The sequence below is a fragment of the Suricata suricatta genome, chromosome 10 (assembly GCF_006229205.1).
Source record: "Suricata suricatta isolate VVHF042 chromosome 10, meerkat_22Aug2017_6uvM2_HiC, whole genome shotgun sequence".
NCBI lineage: Eukaryota > Metazoa > Chordata > Mammalia > Carnivora > Herpestidae > Suricata > Suricata suricatta.
Window position 1 is genome coordinate 58,713,466 of NC_043709.1, and position 16,537 is coordinate 58,730,002.

The following is a 16,537-nucleotide window of genomic DNA, read 5'->3' on the forward strand; positions in this document are numbered from 1 at the left end:
GAGAGGTGTTCTGGAGAAAGGTGAAGAACCAAGGAGACCTTGCTTTTTTTTCCCCTTCTAAAGAAAGGATGAGGGCTTCGGGAGCCAGCCCCTTTGTCTCCTGCAGGGGGCCCAGGAGGCTGAAATGGCAGCTGGGTGGAATATCAGCCAGAGGGGCTGACTGCCATGCATTTCCTTCCAGCCACTTCTCTTATTTCTTTTTATTAATTTTTTTGAGAGATAGTGTGTGTAACAAGGGGAGGAGCAGAGAGAGAGGGAGAGAGAGAGAAAATCCCAAGCAGGCTTCCCACTGTCTGTGTGGAGCCAATTTGGGGCTCAAACCAACCAACTGTGAGATCATGATCTGAGCTGAAACCAAGAGTCAGATGCTTAACCGACTGAGCCCCCCAAGCCCCCCACTTCACTTCTCTGTGTGGTCTGCCCTTGCTGGACCACCTCTGTCTTAGTCTGCCATCTGGCAGAGTGGGAGAGGAACTGGGGGAGGGTCCTGGCAGCCCTGGGCAGACGAAGGGGCTTTGTCACCAGTCCCACCTGAAATCCATCTCCTCGAGCCCAGGGGAGCAGGGGTTCAGCCCACGTGTCCACGGAGTGTATGGGATTCTGCTCAGAAGCTCCCAGTTCCATCTGTCTAAATCAGGTCCTAGAATCAGCACCCATGGGCCAGGACTGGCAGATGGAGACTGGGCAGTGAAAAGGACAAACGCAAGGAAGAGAACAGATGTTTAATGAGTACCTACTATATGCCAGGCATTAGCTCAGATCACCAGACACAGGAGGTGTCTCACTATGACCAAATGCAAAATAGACTTTCGGGTTTTAGTAGGCTGGTTTCAACAAGAGTCACTAGCACTATAAAGAAGCCTAATAAGGTTGAGCTTGGACCAGATTAAGAGGAGTATAGAATTCAGAATGAAGGAGACTATATAGTCGGCTCTAACCAGACTCTGTAACATGCATTTGTCCCAGTAACCTGCTCCCTGACAGAGACGTTAGATTTGGGGTTAAGAGGATCTGGAATCCTGTCCTGTGAGGGTCACCCAGCCTAGAGGAGAACAGTCCCCGGTCACTGCCCCCTCATCTGCATGGTGCTGACCTGGACAACTCAACCAGATAGGACTGCGGGCTCAGAGGGCCCAGCTGGGAGCCCCCAGGGAATGGGGGGCACGGTGGCCAGCTGTGTGGGGGTGAGCCACCATAGAACCAGGCTGCCTGGGGCAGGGGGCATGGTGCTAGACCCCTGTGTACACCTTCTCACCACGCGGCTCCCAAGCTGGCCTTGGCTAGACCCTCCCTCCTTGGTGGGGGGGGGGGGTCCATTCATGAAACACCTGCTGTCGGCTTGCTGCCCCAACGCCGCCAGCCTGAGCCCCAAAGCCCTTTCCCTAGGACCTCGTGGAGGTGGAGGTGCTGCTTCTCCAGGCCGTGAGGATCCGCGCCCCCATCACTCGGATGCGGACGGGAACCCAGGTGAGGCAGGGGCCCCTCCAGCCCCTGCTGCCGGTGCTCATGGTCTGAGCAGCCTCCTGGCGGGCCTCTGGCTCCGAGCTCTGGTTCAGGAGGAGCTGGGCAGGAGACCCTGCTAGGTGGCTGCTTCCTCTCCTCTAAGCCCCTGCTGCCTCCGGGGTGAGCCTGGGCCTCAGGAAGGCGCCCTTCCTGTGATTCCTGCTCCGGGCCACAGGGTACTCTGTTTTCTTGCTCCCCGAGCAAAGCCCTCGTCGGCATGGCATTGACCCCTCTCCGGTTCTGTGTTGGCACAGTTGTTGAGTGACGCCTGTGTCCCCCTCTTTCCGAGTCTGTCACCCTCCCACACCTGGGATAGCGCCTGGCGGGAGCAGGAGCTAATGTTCCTATAGTGGGGACTTGGGGCTGTCTGTGAAAGGACTCCTTTAACAGTCGTGAACAAGCTGTGTGGGGGCTCCGGGGGTCGTACTCTGTGCACATGTAGGGAGCTTTCAGCTTCTGCCCAGGGTCACATGGCCCATAAGTTCCAGAACTGGAAGTCGACCCAGGCAGCCTGGCCTGGAGTTAGACCTTCCCCTTAGCGGTCTTGCCTCCATGTGTTTCCCCTAGTGGGCACTCAGGAGGTATGGGGAGAGCGAGCCCGTGAACCCCACCTGTGCCCACCCCGCGTGAGCAGAGACGCCCTGCTAGATGGAGAAAGAGGCCAGGGAAGAACGGGGCGCCCGTCACACAGGGGAGGCGGGAAAGCACCCGGGCCGCTGGAGGTGCCCCAGGGCTTGAGGGGGGCACTCTTCGTGGCGGGACCCTGGTGGTCACCGGCCTGGCTTCTCTCCGGCAGATGCCTGTTTACATCACTGGGATCACCAACAGCCAGAACCCGTTCTCCTTTGGCAGTGCCGTGCCAGGCCTCACCTTCCACTGGTCTGTCACCAAGCGGGACATCCTGGACATCCGGGGGCGGCACCACGAGGTGACCACCCACCCAGAGCGCCGGGACACCTTCTCTCAAACACTGATACCACACTGACCTCTCCCCCAGCCCCAGTGTCTCCGTTCCCAGCCCTCCCATGACCAGGAAAATGGGCTCCTCTCCCTCCTCCCAGTCTGGGCCTGCCCGCAGCCCTTTCCATGTTAAGCACGTTCTTAAGCACTAGACATGGGCTTCGTAGGTAACCTGCTTCAGGCAGCCTCATGGGAAGTTCTAGAACATCACGGACACTTGGTCAGGGCCCCTCATCTGTAACTTCTGACCTCCTTTCTGAGGATGCCTGGCAGCCCTGGGGGCTTTTTCCAGATTTACCCCAGAGGGCAGACTCCTCTGCCTTGTGTCCTTAGAAGGACCCTGGCTTCTCAGACCTCAGGGCTGGACAAGTAGCTACTTATTTGTGCTGACGGGCCTATACATGGGAAGGGACCTGCCTGTCTTGCTCAGGGAGCCAGTGGGGAAATGGAATGATGGGGCGGGTTTCCAGCCCTGGTGACTCTAGTCTCCCATTCTTGGGTCTGCAGGACTCAAGCAGGGGGTGGTTTTAAGGATTCTTCTTGCCTTATCTATGCACAGTGGGGAGGGTCCTGTCCCCAGTGCCAGGAGGCTACCTCAGACTGTTCCCATAGCACAGACATCACATAATAGAGGTCTCTTCGGGGAAACACTGCCAAGTCTAGCTAATACCTCTTGCCTCTTCACCCACTCCACACCCTAAAGGCTCTGAGAAGCCCTGCTCAACGGGGTTGACCCAACATTCCTTACATGCATCCATAAACCTCATGACACTCCGCCTCCCACACTTGTGCGGGGTTAGCAGCCTCTGGCCAGAGTAGGGAGGCGATGGCCTTTGAGAATAGGCAGGGGCCGTCGGTGGGACCAGAGCCCCTGGCCCTCGCTGAGAACATGTTTGTGGTCTTCCCCAGGCTTCACTTCGGCTCCCGTCACAGTACAACTTTGCCATGAATGTGCATGGCCGGGTGAAAGGCCGGACTGGGCTGAGGGTGGTGGTCAAGGCCGTGGACCCTGCCGCCGGACAGCTGCATGGCCTCGCCAAGGAGCTCAGTGACGAGATCCAGATCCAGGTAAAGGGCAGGTGGGCAGAAGCCACCATTGGAGGGAAAGTACGTGCCGACCCAGCAGACTCTCCCCCAGAGGCCATTCGGGCACACATCACCCCTTCGGCCACCCTGCAGCTGATACATGAGTTCTGGGGTGTCAAGGAGACTGAAGATAGGGCTGCCTGAGGGCGTGGGATGGGGGCGGGGCAGGTGGCTGGGAGGCCAGCTGGAGGGAATGGCATGAACAAAAGCCTGGACATCCGAAGTAGCTTGACATACTCCCCAAATAGCAGATAATTCTGAGGTTGGAGTCTGAGGCACCTTGGTGGCAGGAAGAGGCTGGAAGTTTGTCTGAGTGGCATGTTAACTGAATTGCCTGTGTCTGTTTCACAAACACTCAGAGACCATGTAAGCAGAGGCCGACGTGCCTTTCCCCAGCTCCCAGTGTTGCCTCACCAGTGAGGTGCCCCCACGAAGCCTGCGGGGCAGAAGCTCTGGGCCCTGCTGCCTGCTGATGAGCCTGAGGCCCTGGGGTTGGAGTCAGAGGGTCCCCTCCAGGTTTCAGTAAGTGGGTTGTGGGTCCTAAAAGGCCAGGAGGGCCGTGCGGTGTGTATGGCCTAGAGACGGTGTGACCCATCGATGCACAGATGGAAACAGAGCCTCGGAGAGGGAGGGGGCCTGTTCCAAGCCCCCAGAGGTGCGCCCTGAATCAGGATGGGGAGCCCAGCGGTTCTTCTCCCGCCCAGGCCTCAGTGCCTGCGTCTCTCTCTCTCTCTCCAGTCTGCCCTCCTCCCTCCCCTGTCCATCAGGGCCCCTCAGTAAGACTAGGGAGGTGACAGTTTGCTTCTAAAGAGCATTTTTAGCTTCAAGAGCCCCATTCTGCTAATCTGGGACCCAGTAACCTCTGGGATGCCTTAAATTGCAAAGAAAAATCAGGGGTACTTGGGTGGCTCAGCTAAGTGTCTAACTTCGGCTCAGGTCATGATCTCACGGTTCATGGGTTCAAGTCCCACGAGGGGCTCTGTCATGATAGCTCAGCGCCAGGAGTCTGCTTCAGATTTGGTGTCTCCCTAACTCACTGCTGCTCCCCTGCTCTGCTCTGTTCCTCTCTCTCAAAAATAAATAAACATTAAAAAAATTGCAAGGAAAAATTAAAAGGAGCCTCTAAACGTGAGAAAAGAAACAGATTCAGTCCCCCTCGTCAAGAAGAAACAAACCATTTTCTAACCCAGGTGCCTACCTAGTCAGGGGTAAAGATTTTCAAAGAAGGAAACCCTCATTTACCCATTCCCTTCACTTGCCCTCCACATGTGTGTGTGTACATAGACACACACACACGCACACATGTATACACATGTATACACATGCACACACACAGTGCACATGTACACACACCCACATGTAGATGCACACACATGCACATGTATGCACACACATAAACACGCCCAGGTATGCAACACACATACACGTGCAGAGACACAGATACACGTGTGTACACAAATACAAACAGACACAAACATACACAGACACATGTTCCTCCCAGTTAAAAATAAAATGAAATCATGCCTGGCACCTTTGCACTGGATGATAGATGGGGCTTTGCAGCCTTCAGATTCTGTGACCCCACGAGTCACCAAGCATCTTCATGCCTCGGTCTCCCTAGCCAGTAGCAGTTGGAGGTTCGAGTAGGGCAGAGACTTAGAGATGCTGGATCCAGCCCACAGATGTATTTCATTTGGCTCATTCCGTGCTCTGAAACCATTTTTATTTGTTGCCAACATTGAAAAATATGAAGATGTATAAAAACCCAATAGGCAACTTGTCCTGAAGATACACGGCATTTTGCCATGTGCCCAAACCAGCAGGAGATGGGAGGCCCCTCCCCACCACTCCCCCCTTTCGCCCGATGGTGAGACTACAGGTCAGTGCCATTGACCCTGGTGCTGGCATTATTGCTTTTCTTACCCTTGAGTTAACAGGAAAGTAAGATTTCTCCTGCACCTTCATTTCCCACTGAAGAGGGACAACAAGGGTCCCTGGAGGGCTCAGTTGAGTAAGCGTCTGGCTTCAGCTCAGGTCATGATCTCAGGGTCTGTAGGTTTGAGCCCCACATCAGATCTGTGCTGACAGCTCAGAGCCTGGAGCCTGCTTCAGATTCTATGTCTCCCTCTCTCTCTGCTTTTCCCCTGCTTGTGCTCTGTCTGTCTCTGAAAACTAAATAAACATAAAAAAATAAAGTAAAATAAAGAGGGACAACAAGGAATATGTCTTTAAGACATATTCCTACAGGAGGTAGGAAGAGACGTATCTGTGTGCGTACTTCCTGTGCAGCATGCATCCACGCCACAGTCACCTGCCCAGTGGAAGGACTCACCTGACCCCAGAACCCCATCTAGCCCCCAAAGGCCATGGATCATTCACTATTCCAGACGTGAGCCGCTCACATTGCCACTTCAACCTCACAGCTCTTTGAGACAGACATGGCAAGGATTTTTAGTTTTAGACCCATTTTACAGATGAAGAAATCCAGGCTCACGTATATGCTCAGAACACAGCAGTGCTGGGAGGGAGAGGGTTTTCTCAGAAAACGGGCCTGAATGCCAAGGGAGGTCCTCCCCAGGGTTCCTAGAGAAAGGGTGGTGGGCAGTCAGGGTGCATGTAGGGAGGGGTCCGGAGTTCCCATAAGTGCTGCAGCCATGGACTGGTGGGCTGTCGAGGGCCTCAGGGCTCCTGGGGAGTGATGGTCAGAGCCACATGAACACTGCCAGGTTTTTCCTCTGCTGTCCTGGCTCACTGATGCGCCCACATCCTCTCCGTGGGGGTCCCAGGGGAGCAGCAGGAGGGAGCGAGATGGGGGCTGGTATGAGATGGTTGCAGTGAGAGCCGCTGAGCAAGACCCTGGGCCCTGGAGCTCCGCACGCCCCTTCCATGCCCACAGAGCTGTCCCCACCACTGCGAATTCATCTGCTCCATGAAGCAGATGCCGTCGGGGTGCACGAGTGTGAGCCCTCCTGCTTGCTGTCATCACACCTTTGGCCTCTCTTAAACGTCAGTCCTCCCCATCCCATCACTAGCCACCTGACAGGTGCTGGCAACAGCGAGCCTCGTGTCTCGGCCCCATGGAACTGTCCTCCTGGAGGGGAGGGGAGCGGGTACCAGGCCGTGACTCTGGTAGCATAATGGGAAACAGAACTCACCCTCCGTTCCAGGTATTCGAGAAGCTGCTGCTGCTGAGCCCGGAAATAGAAGCAGAACAAATATTAATGTCGCCCAACTCATTTATAAAGCTTCAGACAAACAGGTACGTGACTCCGAGCCTGTTTGCAGCCGGGCTGAGCAGCTGTGCTGGCGTCGGCCAACTCATTTGTCAAAGCTGTCAGGAGCCGTAGGTGCTTCAAGCTGGCTGCATCTTTCTGGGCCTGAAGTGGGTGCGGCTTCCGCACTCCCCCTCCACTCCGCCATGGATGTCCTCCGCTGGTCCACTTGTCCCCGAGGGTCAGTCTTTTCTTCCCCATAGCCTTGAAAGCTTTTAATGCCCACTGCTCAAATCGGCTGCTTCAGAGGGAAAGAAGTTCTCCCTGGAAGAGTTAAGTTGTCAAATGCCCCGCTGTCTCCGAGGCTGGCTGTGCAGTGTGAGTAATTCCTGAACCAGCAGCATGGGCACTGCCTGGGAGCAGGTGACAGTGCAGATCCCGGGCCCCCCCAGACCTGCACGTAACAAGACCCCCACTCGATATGCATGTTCCTCAGTGTCTGCAAGGCAGAAGTTTACAGCATGTGTGCAAATGTCATTCCCACCTTGCATTCAGACAGGGTGCCTTTGGTGGCAACGACTCACACGTAACCTACAGCTGCACGGTGGGGTAGGGTCTGTGAGGACCACAGGAGTGCTAGCATGTTCCGTGAAACGCGCACATGTGGCAGTCATTTGTCCACAAGTGTCTAAATGCCAGGCTGTGTGCTAGGCTCTTGGAACAGTTGTGTGACCTTCTGGTGGGGAAGCGAGAAGTATGGCATGAGAAGGGGACAGCAAACAAGGTATAATGGTTAAGCCAAAGCCCAAAGAAGGGACTTTTGTGCAAGGATTTAGGGAATAGAGATAGAGGTGCTCATGCTGGGTCTTGAAGGGTGAATAGTTCTGCAGGTGTCCAGGACGGGGTTAGTGGAAGACTGCTGAGGCAGAGGCAATAATGATGCTTCAGGGTCATCTGAGGAGGGTCTGTCGGGCTGCACGCACAGAGCAAGGGGAGGGGGTGAGCCCTGGGCGCTGATACCTTCACTTTCTGTTGTTTCTTTATTCTGTAATAAGCAAGAAACACTGTGGGATGCATCTTCCACTCAGCGCAACTCATCCGTAGTTTTACAGACCACTCTCTGAGCAAGCAGCCCACTTTCACCCATCCCCTGCCCTTGGAAACAGTATGAGGCAACACCATTGCCTCCCTTTCATAGTCGGGGAAACTGAGGCCAAGAGAGGAGGCATACAGCTGTATGCGGGGCATTTGGACTGCCCTGGGGTTCTGCCTGACTCAGAGCCCCATCTCTCCACCGTGCCTGGCCACCTCAGGTCAGTAAATGGGAGAGGTTGCCCAGAAACAGTCGTGAACCGCACATGTGCCCTGCTGCTGGTGAGAGGAGCTCGGCCCTCAGGCCCTTCTCCCAGAAGCAGCGCTCTCCTTGGAACCCTTGGTTTTCCAAATTAAGTTTCCTGTGGAGTTGGGCTGCGCACTTGGGTCCTACTGCACAGTGGGGCTAAAATCAACCCTTTTTCTTCTCCCAGGAGACATTGGAAAGCCCAGATGGCTGGATCTCAGGGCAGGGGTCCCAGGCCCCTCGCTGAGGAATGCTCTGGCTCCCGAGTTCTGAAAAACCGAGTCTGTTTGTTTTCCAAAGGGATGGAGGAGCCTCTCTGAGCTACCGCGTCCTGGATGGGCCGGAGAAGATTCCCGTTGTGCACGTTGACAAGAAAGGCTTCCTGACGTCAGGGCCCGTGATTGGGACATCCACCGTCGAAGTGACCGCCCAAGAGCCTTTTGGGGCCAACCAGACCATCCTCTTTGCTGTAAAGGTAGTATCATGTTTTCCTCCTTTTTGGGGTAATAAAAGCAGTATACTGAGGTAAAAAAAAAATTCCCCCTTGCAGGTATAAAGTTGACCTATTCATCTATCAGCTGAGAAATTGTAGGTGAAAATTTATTGGAGAATAACTTGGGGGCAGAAATCCTAGATGGGAAGTTATAGAATCTTCCAGATGTCAGAGCTGAAGATTGTTGGGAGCAAAGGTCCTAGATGGAAAGTTATAGAATCTTCTAGATGCCAGAGCTGGAGATGCTCGGAGATTATTGATCGCAGTGGTCTCATTTCATAGATGGGGAAACTGAGGCCCAGCAAGGCCTGTGATTTGCTGGGACTGGCACCCCGGTGTCCTGACTGGGCAGCCGGTACCTGGAACATAGTAGGTGCCTGTGTGCAGTGACTGTGTGTCCTGGACACTCGGCACAGACATGGTCGCATCACACACCAGGCAACGTGGACAGACAAGGACCCCGAGACTCTTCATGGAGGTGACAGGCTCAGTGAGTCACTCCCTGTGGTGGAGAATCAAGGTCTGGGCCCGAGCCCTAAGCCTGCTGAGCCGGGTTGTGTCATCAGGACACGGCATGGCACGTCTCATATCCCTCTCCCATCCCGTACTCCGTGGTGATGAGGACTGTGTCCTCTGGCATCCTTGGGTCGACTCCCCAAATTTCCCTCCACTATCTCATTGTAGCCACTTTCTGAATCCTGGGTGACAGACAGGATACATGACTTCACGTTCTAGATTTTGCCAGGGTCACAGATCTGTGTCCTTAATTAATGTCTTCGTGTTTCTGTAATTACTGCCCAGCAGGGAACCTTCACCTTAGTTTATGAGTAAGTGAAAGTGACTTGCTGCTCATCCTACTTCAGCAAATAAGCACTGAGCGCCAGCTGTATACCGGTCCCCGCAACTGCGGACCTGTATCCAAGACATTGGGTCTTTTGAGGGGGGCTACTTTCCAGCCGGGATAGATTTTCTCCGGGGTTGGAGGGCCAGGGCTGCTCTCTCTGGAGCTCGGGTTTCTGGGCTCCATGATCCCTTTCCCTGGAGCACGTGCTGGCACACGGTGGCCCCTGGCTGATACTCGCTCCCCACAGTCCACACGTGCATGACTTCACTTTAAACAGGCCGAGAGCCAGGTTTTCGAAGGAAAACTGAACATTGAAAATCCAGGGGATATTTTGGCAAATGTGAATAATGATCTAACTTTTCAAAGTCTTGGGATTTGATTCTTGTAGATTGGGGGGTTATTTTTAGTAAATCTAGCCCACTGTAGGAAGGCGGGGTTCTCATCACTAGGTTGGGATGCTCAGGGGACCAAGGCCTTTTCTCGTTCCGTGACCCCTGAGTCATTCCAGCCCCTGGTCCCGCCTGAGGCGGGCACCCCTGGGGGCAGGTGACTCCTCCTTGGGAGGCTAGTCCCCAGGGCAGTCACCCCCACACCCACTCGCTGTCCTCAGGTATCTCCCGTGTCTTACCTGAGGCTCTCCATGAGCCCCGTCCTGCACACCCAGAATAAGGAGGCTCTGGCAGCCCTGCCTTTGGGAATGACAGTGACCTTCACCGTCCACTTCCACGACAACTCTGGAGACATGTTCCATGCTCACAATTCGGTCCTCAGCTTTGCAACTAACAGGTAGGGTGTGGGTGATGCTCATTTCCCTGTGCAGGTGCATGCCTGCTGTACCTGGATTAATGTATGCGGGTGGCTGAGTGGTCACACAGAGAGTCTAGTGCCCTTGGAAGGAGAGCTTTGCTGCCATGTGGCAGGGAGCTGTTAGTGATGTCCCCTGGTGGCCGGAGGCGAGACACAGATGTTGGGGTTTGTGGTAAACTCTTATACTCGTGAAAGCCAGGCTGCAGGGGGGATATAAGCAACCTGGCCATTGTGCTGGCCATGTGATGGGGGATGCCAGTCACTGATCACAGACTTTGTAGAAGTTGGTCAGAGCAAGGCACACACCTTCCAGTGCTCCAGTGCCAGTGAGGAGCGAGGGTGACATTCACTGCATCTGCGGTGTACAGGCCTTTCTACATGACATCCCGGTGATTCCTCCCTGTAGCCTGTTTGTAGAGAGAGACCGAGGGTGAGTGGGGGAGGGGCAGAGAGAGGGAGACACAGAATCCGAAGCAGGCTTCAAGCTGTCAGCACACAGCCCGACGAGGGGCTCAAACCCACGAGCTGTGAGATCATGACCTGAGCTGAAGTTGGACTCTTAACCCACTGAGCCACCCAGGCACCCCACCATTAACCTGTCCTCCAGATGATTCTAAAGGTTAAGAACTACTGCCCAGGGGCAGGCAGAGCAGCTCAGAGGAGGAGGGAGAAGCAGCAGGCCTCAGAGGAAGGACAGCTTGGGCAGGGTTTCCAGGGTCTCTGGGGGGTAGAAGGCCATATCCAGGTGTGGGTGACCGTTGCAACTTGGCCTCCTCATAGGCCTGCCCAACACGCCCAGGGCCAGGCGTAGGGGGGTGTAGCCTGGTGGGTCTCTGGGGGGTAGAAGGCCATATCCAGGTGTGGGTGACCGTTGCAACTTGGCCTCCTCATAGGCCTGCCCAACACGCCCAGGGCCAGGCGTAGGGGGGTGTAGCCTGGTGGAGGAACTGGGGCTTGGAGTTGGACCCAGTTCAAGCCCCAGCTCTGGCCTTTGTGGGGCCTTTCCAATCAAGGCAGCTCAGTTCTCTGCTTCCACACCTGTCATGTGGGGAACAGGCGCAGTCCTCAGGGTCAGCAGCTGCAGCTGTCATGGACAAGGCCTCTGGCACACTGTGGGGCTCCGTGCATGTCATGTGGGCCCTCTGTGAGTCTGGGACCTAGGCCACCCCACAGGAAACAGAGCTGGCTCCTCCCAGTCCCTCAGCTCCCCCACAGGGGTCCCTTTGGCCCTGTTAGTGCTGGGAGCCTCTCTCCTAGAGACCAGCGAGAGCTTCAGAGAGAGAAGGCGTGGCAGAGGAGTGTGATGAAGCCAGAGGCCCTGGCCCTCAGGCCTGCCTGTCTGGGCCTTTCCACCAGAGCGACCTTGGCTGCAGTTGACCGAGCACTTGCCCTGTGCCAGGTGCTGGGCTCAGGGCTTTATAGCCACTGAGCTGGTTTAGTGCTTGCGTCAAGCCCGAACGCGGGTACATATCCCCATTTTACGGATGAGGAAGTGGTCAGAGACTGTGCCTCCTGAGAATGTCTGTTCCCTTTTGGAAAGGGATCAGCAGGCATCTCGTAGCTCGCCTTGCCCTCTGGCCTCAGCTTTTCCTGCTGGGACGTGGGGGATGTGCTGTGGGCCATGGGCCCCCCGGGGTGGGGGGAGCGGATGAGATAAGGCCAGGTTTATGCTACTGCAGTGGCCCGGCCTGAGCAGCTCTGCACCAGCTCCTCGGTACACGTGAGCCAGAGGGATGCCTGGGGCCACTGTCCACAGAAAGCTTGGCCCAGCAGAGGCCTCAACTACGTTTCTCCCTCCGGAGCTGGAGGCTCTTTCCTGAGACTGAGCGCCCACCTCCCCCTCCTGTGTCTAGAGAGGAGTTCGTGCAGATCGGGAAGGGCGTGGCCAACAACACCTGCGTCATCCGCACCGTCAGCGTGGGCCTGACGCTGCTCAGCGTGCGGGACACGGAGCACGTGGGCCTGTCCGACTTCGTTCCGTTGCCCGTCCTGCAGGCCATCTCCCCGGAGCTGTCCGGAGCGGTGGTGGTGGGCGACGTCCTTTGTCTGGCCACAGTTCTGGTGGGCCTGCAAGGTGAGAGAGAGAGATACTGGCCAGGTTTGGGGTTTGTGGGGGAGAGGCACGCTTTGGAGGCAGGGGCAGCCCCAGAGATGGGAGGGGGACCTGTTGTGGGGGTAAGACAAGCAGGGCTTGTGTAACGTTCAGGAGCAGGGGGCAGAAAACCAAGCGCCAAACCAGCATGCCACCTCCTTCTGCAAACACATGTGTCTGGGAACTCCGCCCACTCATTAACATGTTGTCAGGGGCCATTGTTACCCTGCAACTTCCGGGTTCGAGCAGTGGCATCAGAGACCTCCCGGCCTGCACAACCCAATAGACGTAACACCAGCCCTTTATGGAGAAAGCTCGCCAACCCACGTGCTAGTCTAGCGCTGTCCACTGGAAGTTCCTAGCACTGTGGAAGCCTCCCCTGTCGATGCTGTCTAATGTAGGGACCACTCACCATCCAACCTGGAAATGCGGCTAATGCAACCGAGGATTGTTTCATTTTAATTCATCTCGGGGCAAGTGGTCCCTGCGACCACATACAGCGTCCATCTGGAAGGAAGTGTAAGCGCAGAACAGCTATGGGGCCGCTCCGCGGTTTCTGGGTTTCAGCCGTTCCCATGCTGCATGCTGCCTGTACATCCACCACTTATGTTACTTGGGTTTATTTTTTTTCAAATTGACTCCTAATTTTTTTACCTCATTAAATTCATTTTAAAAGGTTGTTCAAAACTGCCCCTAAAGAAAAGCAAACGTAATTTGCCAGAAATAGGATGTGATTGCTGAGTTATTTTGTTTGTGTTACATAACACGATTGGCTTTTAACTAAGAAATGCTGTCTAGTGCCAGCTCTTGAGCTGACACTTGCTTTATTTGCTAAAAAGGGAGTGATGAACAGCAGGGGTGGGCAGGAGTGGTGCTGGGTCCCAGCTCCTGGGTCAGCCTGGGACAAGGGAATGACCCAGAGATTCAAGCAGGTGGGTGCTGGAGTGAAAGTAGAGCAGAGGCTCACTTTGGGCAGGGTCACAGCCTCACAGAGAGCAGGTGCGCTCCAGGTGGCTGTAGCCAGGGGCACGGGGGGGGGGGGGGGGACTCAGAGCCAGGGTGCAGGGGTGAGTGGCGTGGCGTCTGCCCTGAGCTTGAATCGGGGGCTCCCCTGGCAGAGGGTGGAGCACGGGCAGGGCAGCCCAGAAGGCGTGGCAGGCGGGGAAGGAGGAGTGACAGCCAGGCTTTCTCTCCCAGGCCTGTCTGGAACCTGGAGCTCCTCAGCTGACAGCATCCTCCACATCGACCCCAGGAAGGGTGTGGCTGTGGCCCGAGAGGCAGGATCTGTGACGGTTTACTACGAGGTTGCTGGGCACCTGAGGACCTACAAGGAGGTAGGGCTTCGGGGCACACGTGGTGCAGCCTTGAGCTTTCTGTCCTGAATGGCTCCCTTCCCTTTACACAGGAGAAGCACCAGCACTCTGCTTGACAGTCAGGGTCTGGAGTCCCGAGTCTGGGGTCTGTTCCCCACTTCCTCTGCAATCAGACAGGGGCCGTTTTCTTCCCAGGTCCCTGCCTTTCTACATTCAAAATGGTATCATGACAGGGGCTGACCTCCTGGGGCCGCCCCCAGCACCCATGCAGCCGGAGGAGGGGGCAGTAGTGTCCTCTGTGGGCGCTTCTCCAGGAATCTCAGCTGGGGCAGGCCAGTGTGGCCATTTGGCATCACCGGCAAAGTTACGCCTCCCTGGCAGGTCACTTTCTGAGTCTCTCTGGAGGTGAACAAAACTGTTCCCTCTTCATTCTCCATCTGAGAAGGAATCAGTGAGCAGTGTTTGGCCACTTCCCAAATGTGTCTCATTTTAGAGCCGATGTGCATGTGGTCGAATCCAGCGGTTTAACCTAATAGCGTATTTAGTGCCAGGCTCTGCAGTGGGCAGGCCGGTTGCGGATAGAGACACCTCATGACGAATAAAGCTATACCCTCCCAGGAGGACCCATGGAGAGTGGGCAGGGGCGGGTGGGAGGGGGCTAGAAGAGAGCGCCTGGCGTAGGCAAAGGTGTGCAGGGCTCAAACACCTTGGCAGTGGGCGGAAGTGGAAGCAGGCATTGCAATCAGATCGCGGGATACACATCAGGTTCTGGGTAGTTCCTGGTGAACCTGTGAGCTCTGGGGCTAGGCTGCGTGGGTTCAAATCCCAGCCGGGCCGCTGAGAGGCTGTGTGGCATTGGGCAAGTTATTTCACCTCTCTGTGCCTTGGTTTTCCTCTCTGAAAACAGAGATGAGAGGGTTGTGAGGATTAAAAGAGATAATGTTTGTGACACACTTAGAATGCTGCTCACCACCTAGCAGATACTTAGTAGATATTTGCTGCACCTGTTACTATTCGGAGTAGAGAGGCAGAAGCTTATGCCAGACCCAGTAGCCATTTACCATGGCTTTTTGTTTGTAAAGCAAAGAGTGAGTGTGATCATAGGTAGTGTTTGGAACCAGTACCGGTGGCTGGTGGAGTCTAGGGAAAGATGATGAGTGGATTGAGGCGTGGCCGGCTTGAGGCGTTTGTAGCTCCTCTAGGTGAGTTTGGTGACAAGACAGCACAGCAGGTGTTTCCAGATCTCCAAGGCAGAAAGCTGGAGATGGGGTGGGAGTCCACAGCGCAGAAATGGTTCTCAAAAACCTGAGAGTGGACAGGGACATGCAGAAGGTCCCAGAGCCAGAGGGGATTGGGGTGAGGCCTTGGGCCCCCTCCACCAGGTGTGGAGGACGAGGCAGAAGAAGCAGGGAGAAGATAGCAAGAGTCAGGGGTACAGGAGAAGGTGGGAACACCAGGGCCGGGATGTGGGTGCCCACACATGAGTCCGGGGTGACGGGGCCAGCCTGCACTCCTGCATCAGCCGTGGGCCTGGGAGCTGCGTCAGCTTTGGGAGAAGTGAGATCTCATCCCTTCCCTTCAGGAGATCACGTTCTGATAAATCAGACCTGGGGGAGCCCGGAAGTGCTGAGTGCCTGCCCAGAGGTGGGGGGACAGCCTTCCACCTGGAAGGGGCCTGCACGGGCCGATGGGGTCACACTCTGTGGGCGTCAAGAAAGGCACACAGTGGGGACGTTTGGGTGCAACCAATGTGGGATGGGCAAAGGGCTGGAGCAGGGGGCAAATCGAGGAAGACTTGAGTCTGCAGGGGCCTTAGGTACCCAGGCTATGTGAATTGTATTTTGCGCAGGTTGGTTTATCTGAAATAAATGACAGTAAAGTAAAATAGCTCCTTCTCTCGTTGCTGAACAACAAAGTAACCAAACAGATGCACAGAGGGGTGATCTGCAGCTGTCACAGGAGCCAGAGCCCACAGCTCCCCCCAGACTGAATGCATTCAGACCTGCTGTTAGGACAAGCAGCCTGTTTAGACGGTCAGGGGTCAAGGCTGGGGGGTCTGACCGACCCGGGGTCTCATCCCAGCTCTGCCACATCTGGCCACAGCTAAAATAGATGTTGGGCCTCAGTTTTGTCCCCTGTGCAGCGGGCAGTGCCCACATCATAGGCAACAGGGTGAGGTCACAGGAATGCCCCTAGCTGAGCCCACACTCAGTACAATCACCTCGGCTCCCTCCCCAGGTAGTGATCAGTGTCCCTCAAAGGATTGTGGCCCGTCCCGTCCGCCCAGGCCAGACCAGCTTCCAGGAGGCCTCCAAAGTGACCGTCACCGTGGGAGACAGAGGCTCTAACCTGAGAGGTAACAAGTGAGGAGCTTACTTGGTCTGGGGAGGGGCCCCGCCAGGCTCAGGAAACAGGGAGGAGGCTCCTTGTGGTCCTGCTCTAACTCACGCCAAAGGCAGTGACAGCATTTAATCCCCATTGGCCCATTCCTTCCAGCTTTGTAGAAATACGAGTTTTCTTTTTAAAAGAGCCCAGCACCCAGACATTGCCTGTGTCTGAGCTGGAAGTGCCACCTCAGCCCCGGCACACCCCAAAGAAAGAAAGCCCCTGCCTACTGCCAGCAATCCCAGAAAGTCATGACTTAGCAGGCCTCACTGCTGATTTTGGTTCTTATAATTACCTTCTCCAAGCCCTGCATAGAACATTCGACCCTGTCCTCTGCCCGTGACAGCCCTGGACAGCAGCCAGAAGTAAATACATCGATATGGGCTGGGGTTTTTTTTTTGTTTGTTTTTGTTTTTGTTTTTTTTAAACCATGTACCTGGTCGAATAAAATACCACTGTTCTCGTTCTGATTGATGAGGCGACTTTACCGCATCACAGGAACC

The 16,537-nt window shown here is 55.5% G+C and overlaps 1 protein-coding gene and 1 long non-coding RNA gene across 4 annotated transcripts in view; one reads left to right on the forward strand and one right to left on the reverse strand.

Annotated features, from left to right (window-relative positions):
* Positions 1–16,537, forward strand: part of LOC115303742 (nuclear pore membrane glycoprotein 210) — an 80,833-nt gene that overhangs the window by 56,562 nt on the left and 7,734 nt on the right. For all 3 annotated transcript variants that reach the window (XM_029953636.1, XM_029953634.1, XM_029953635.1), the window contains 9 exons: positions 1,387–1,467; positions 2,300–2,431; positions 3,373–3,531; positions 6,717–6,808; positions 8,401–8,575; positions 10,048–10,223; positions 12,098–12,318; positions 13,534–13,670; positions 15,888–16,005. In XM_029953636.1, the coding sequence (XP_029809496.1) occupies positions 1,387–1,467; positions 2,300–2,431; positions 3,373–3,531; positions 6,717–6,808; positions 8,401–8,575; positions 10,048–10,223; positions 12,098–12,318; positions 13,534–13,670; positions 15,888–16,005 (1,291 nt within the window). The remainder of the gene's footprint in view (positions 1–1,386; positions 1,468–2,299; positions 2,432–3,372; positions 3,532–6,716; positions 6,809–8,400; positions 8,576–10,047; positions 10,224–12,097; positions 12,319–13,533; positions 13,671–15,887; positions 16,006–16,537) is intronic.
* Positions 10,423–12,491, reverse strand: LOC115303743. The gene is made up of 3 exons (XR_003914221.1): positions 12,409–12,491; positions 12,140–12,311; positions 10,423–10,651 (listed from the first exon to the last, which is right to left on the reverse strand). It is a non-coding gene; the product is annotated as an uncharacterized LOC115303743 (long non-coding RNA).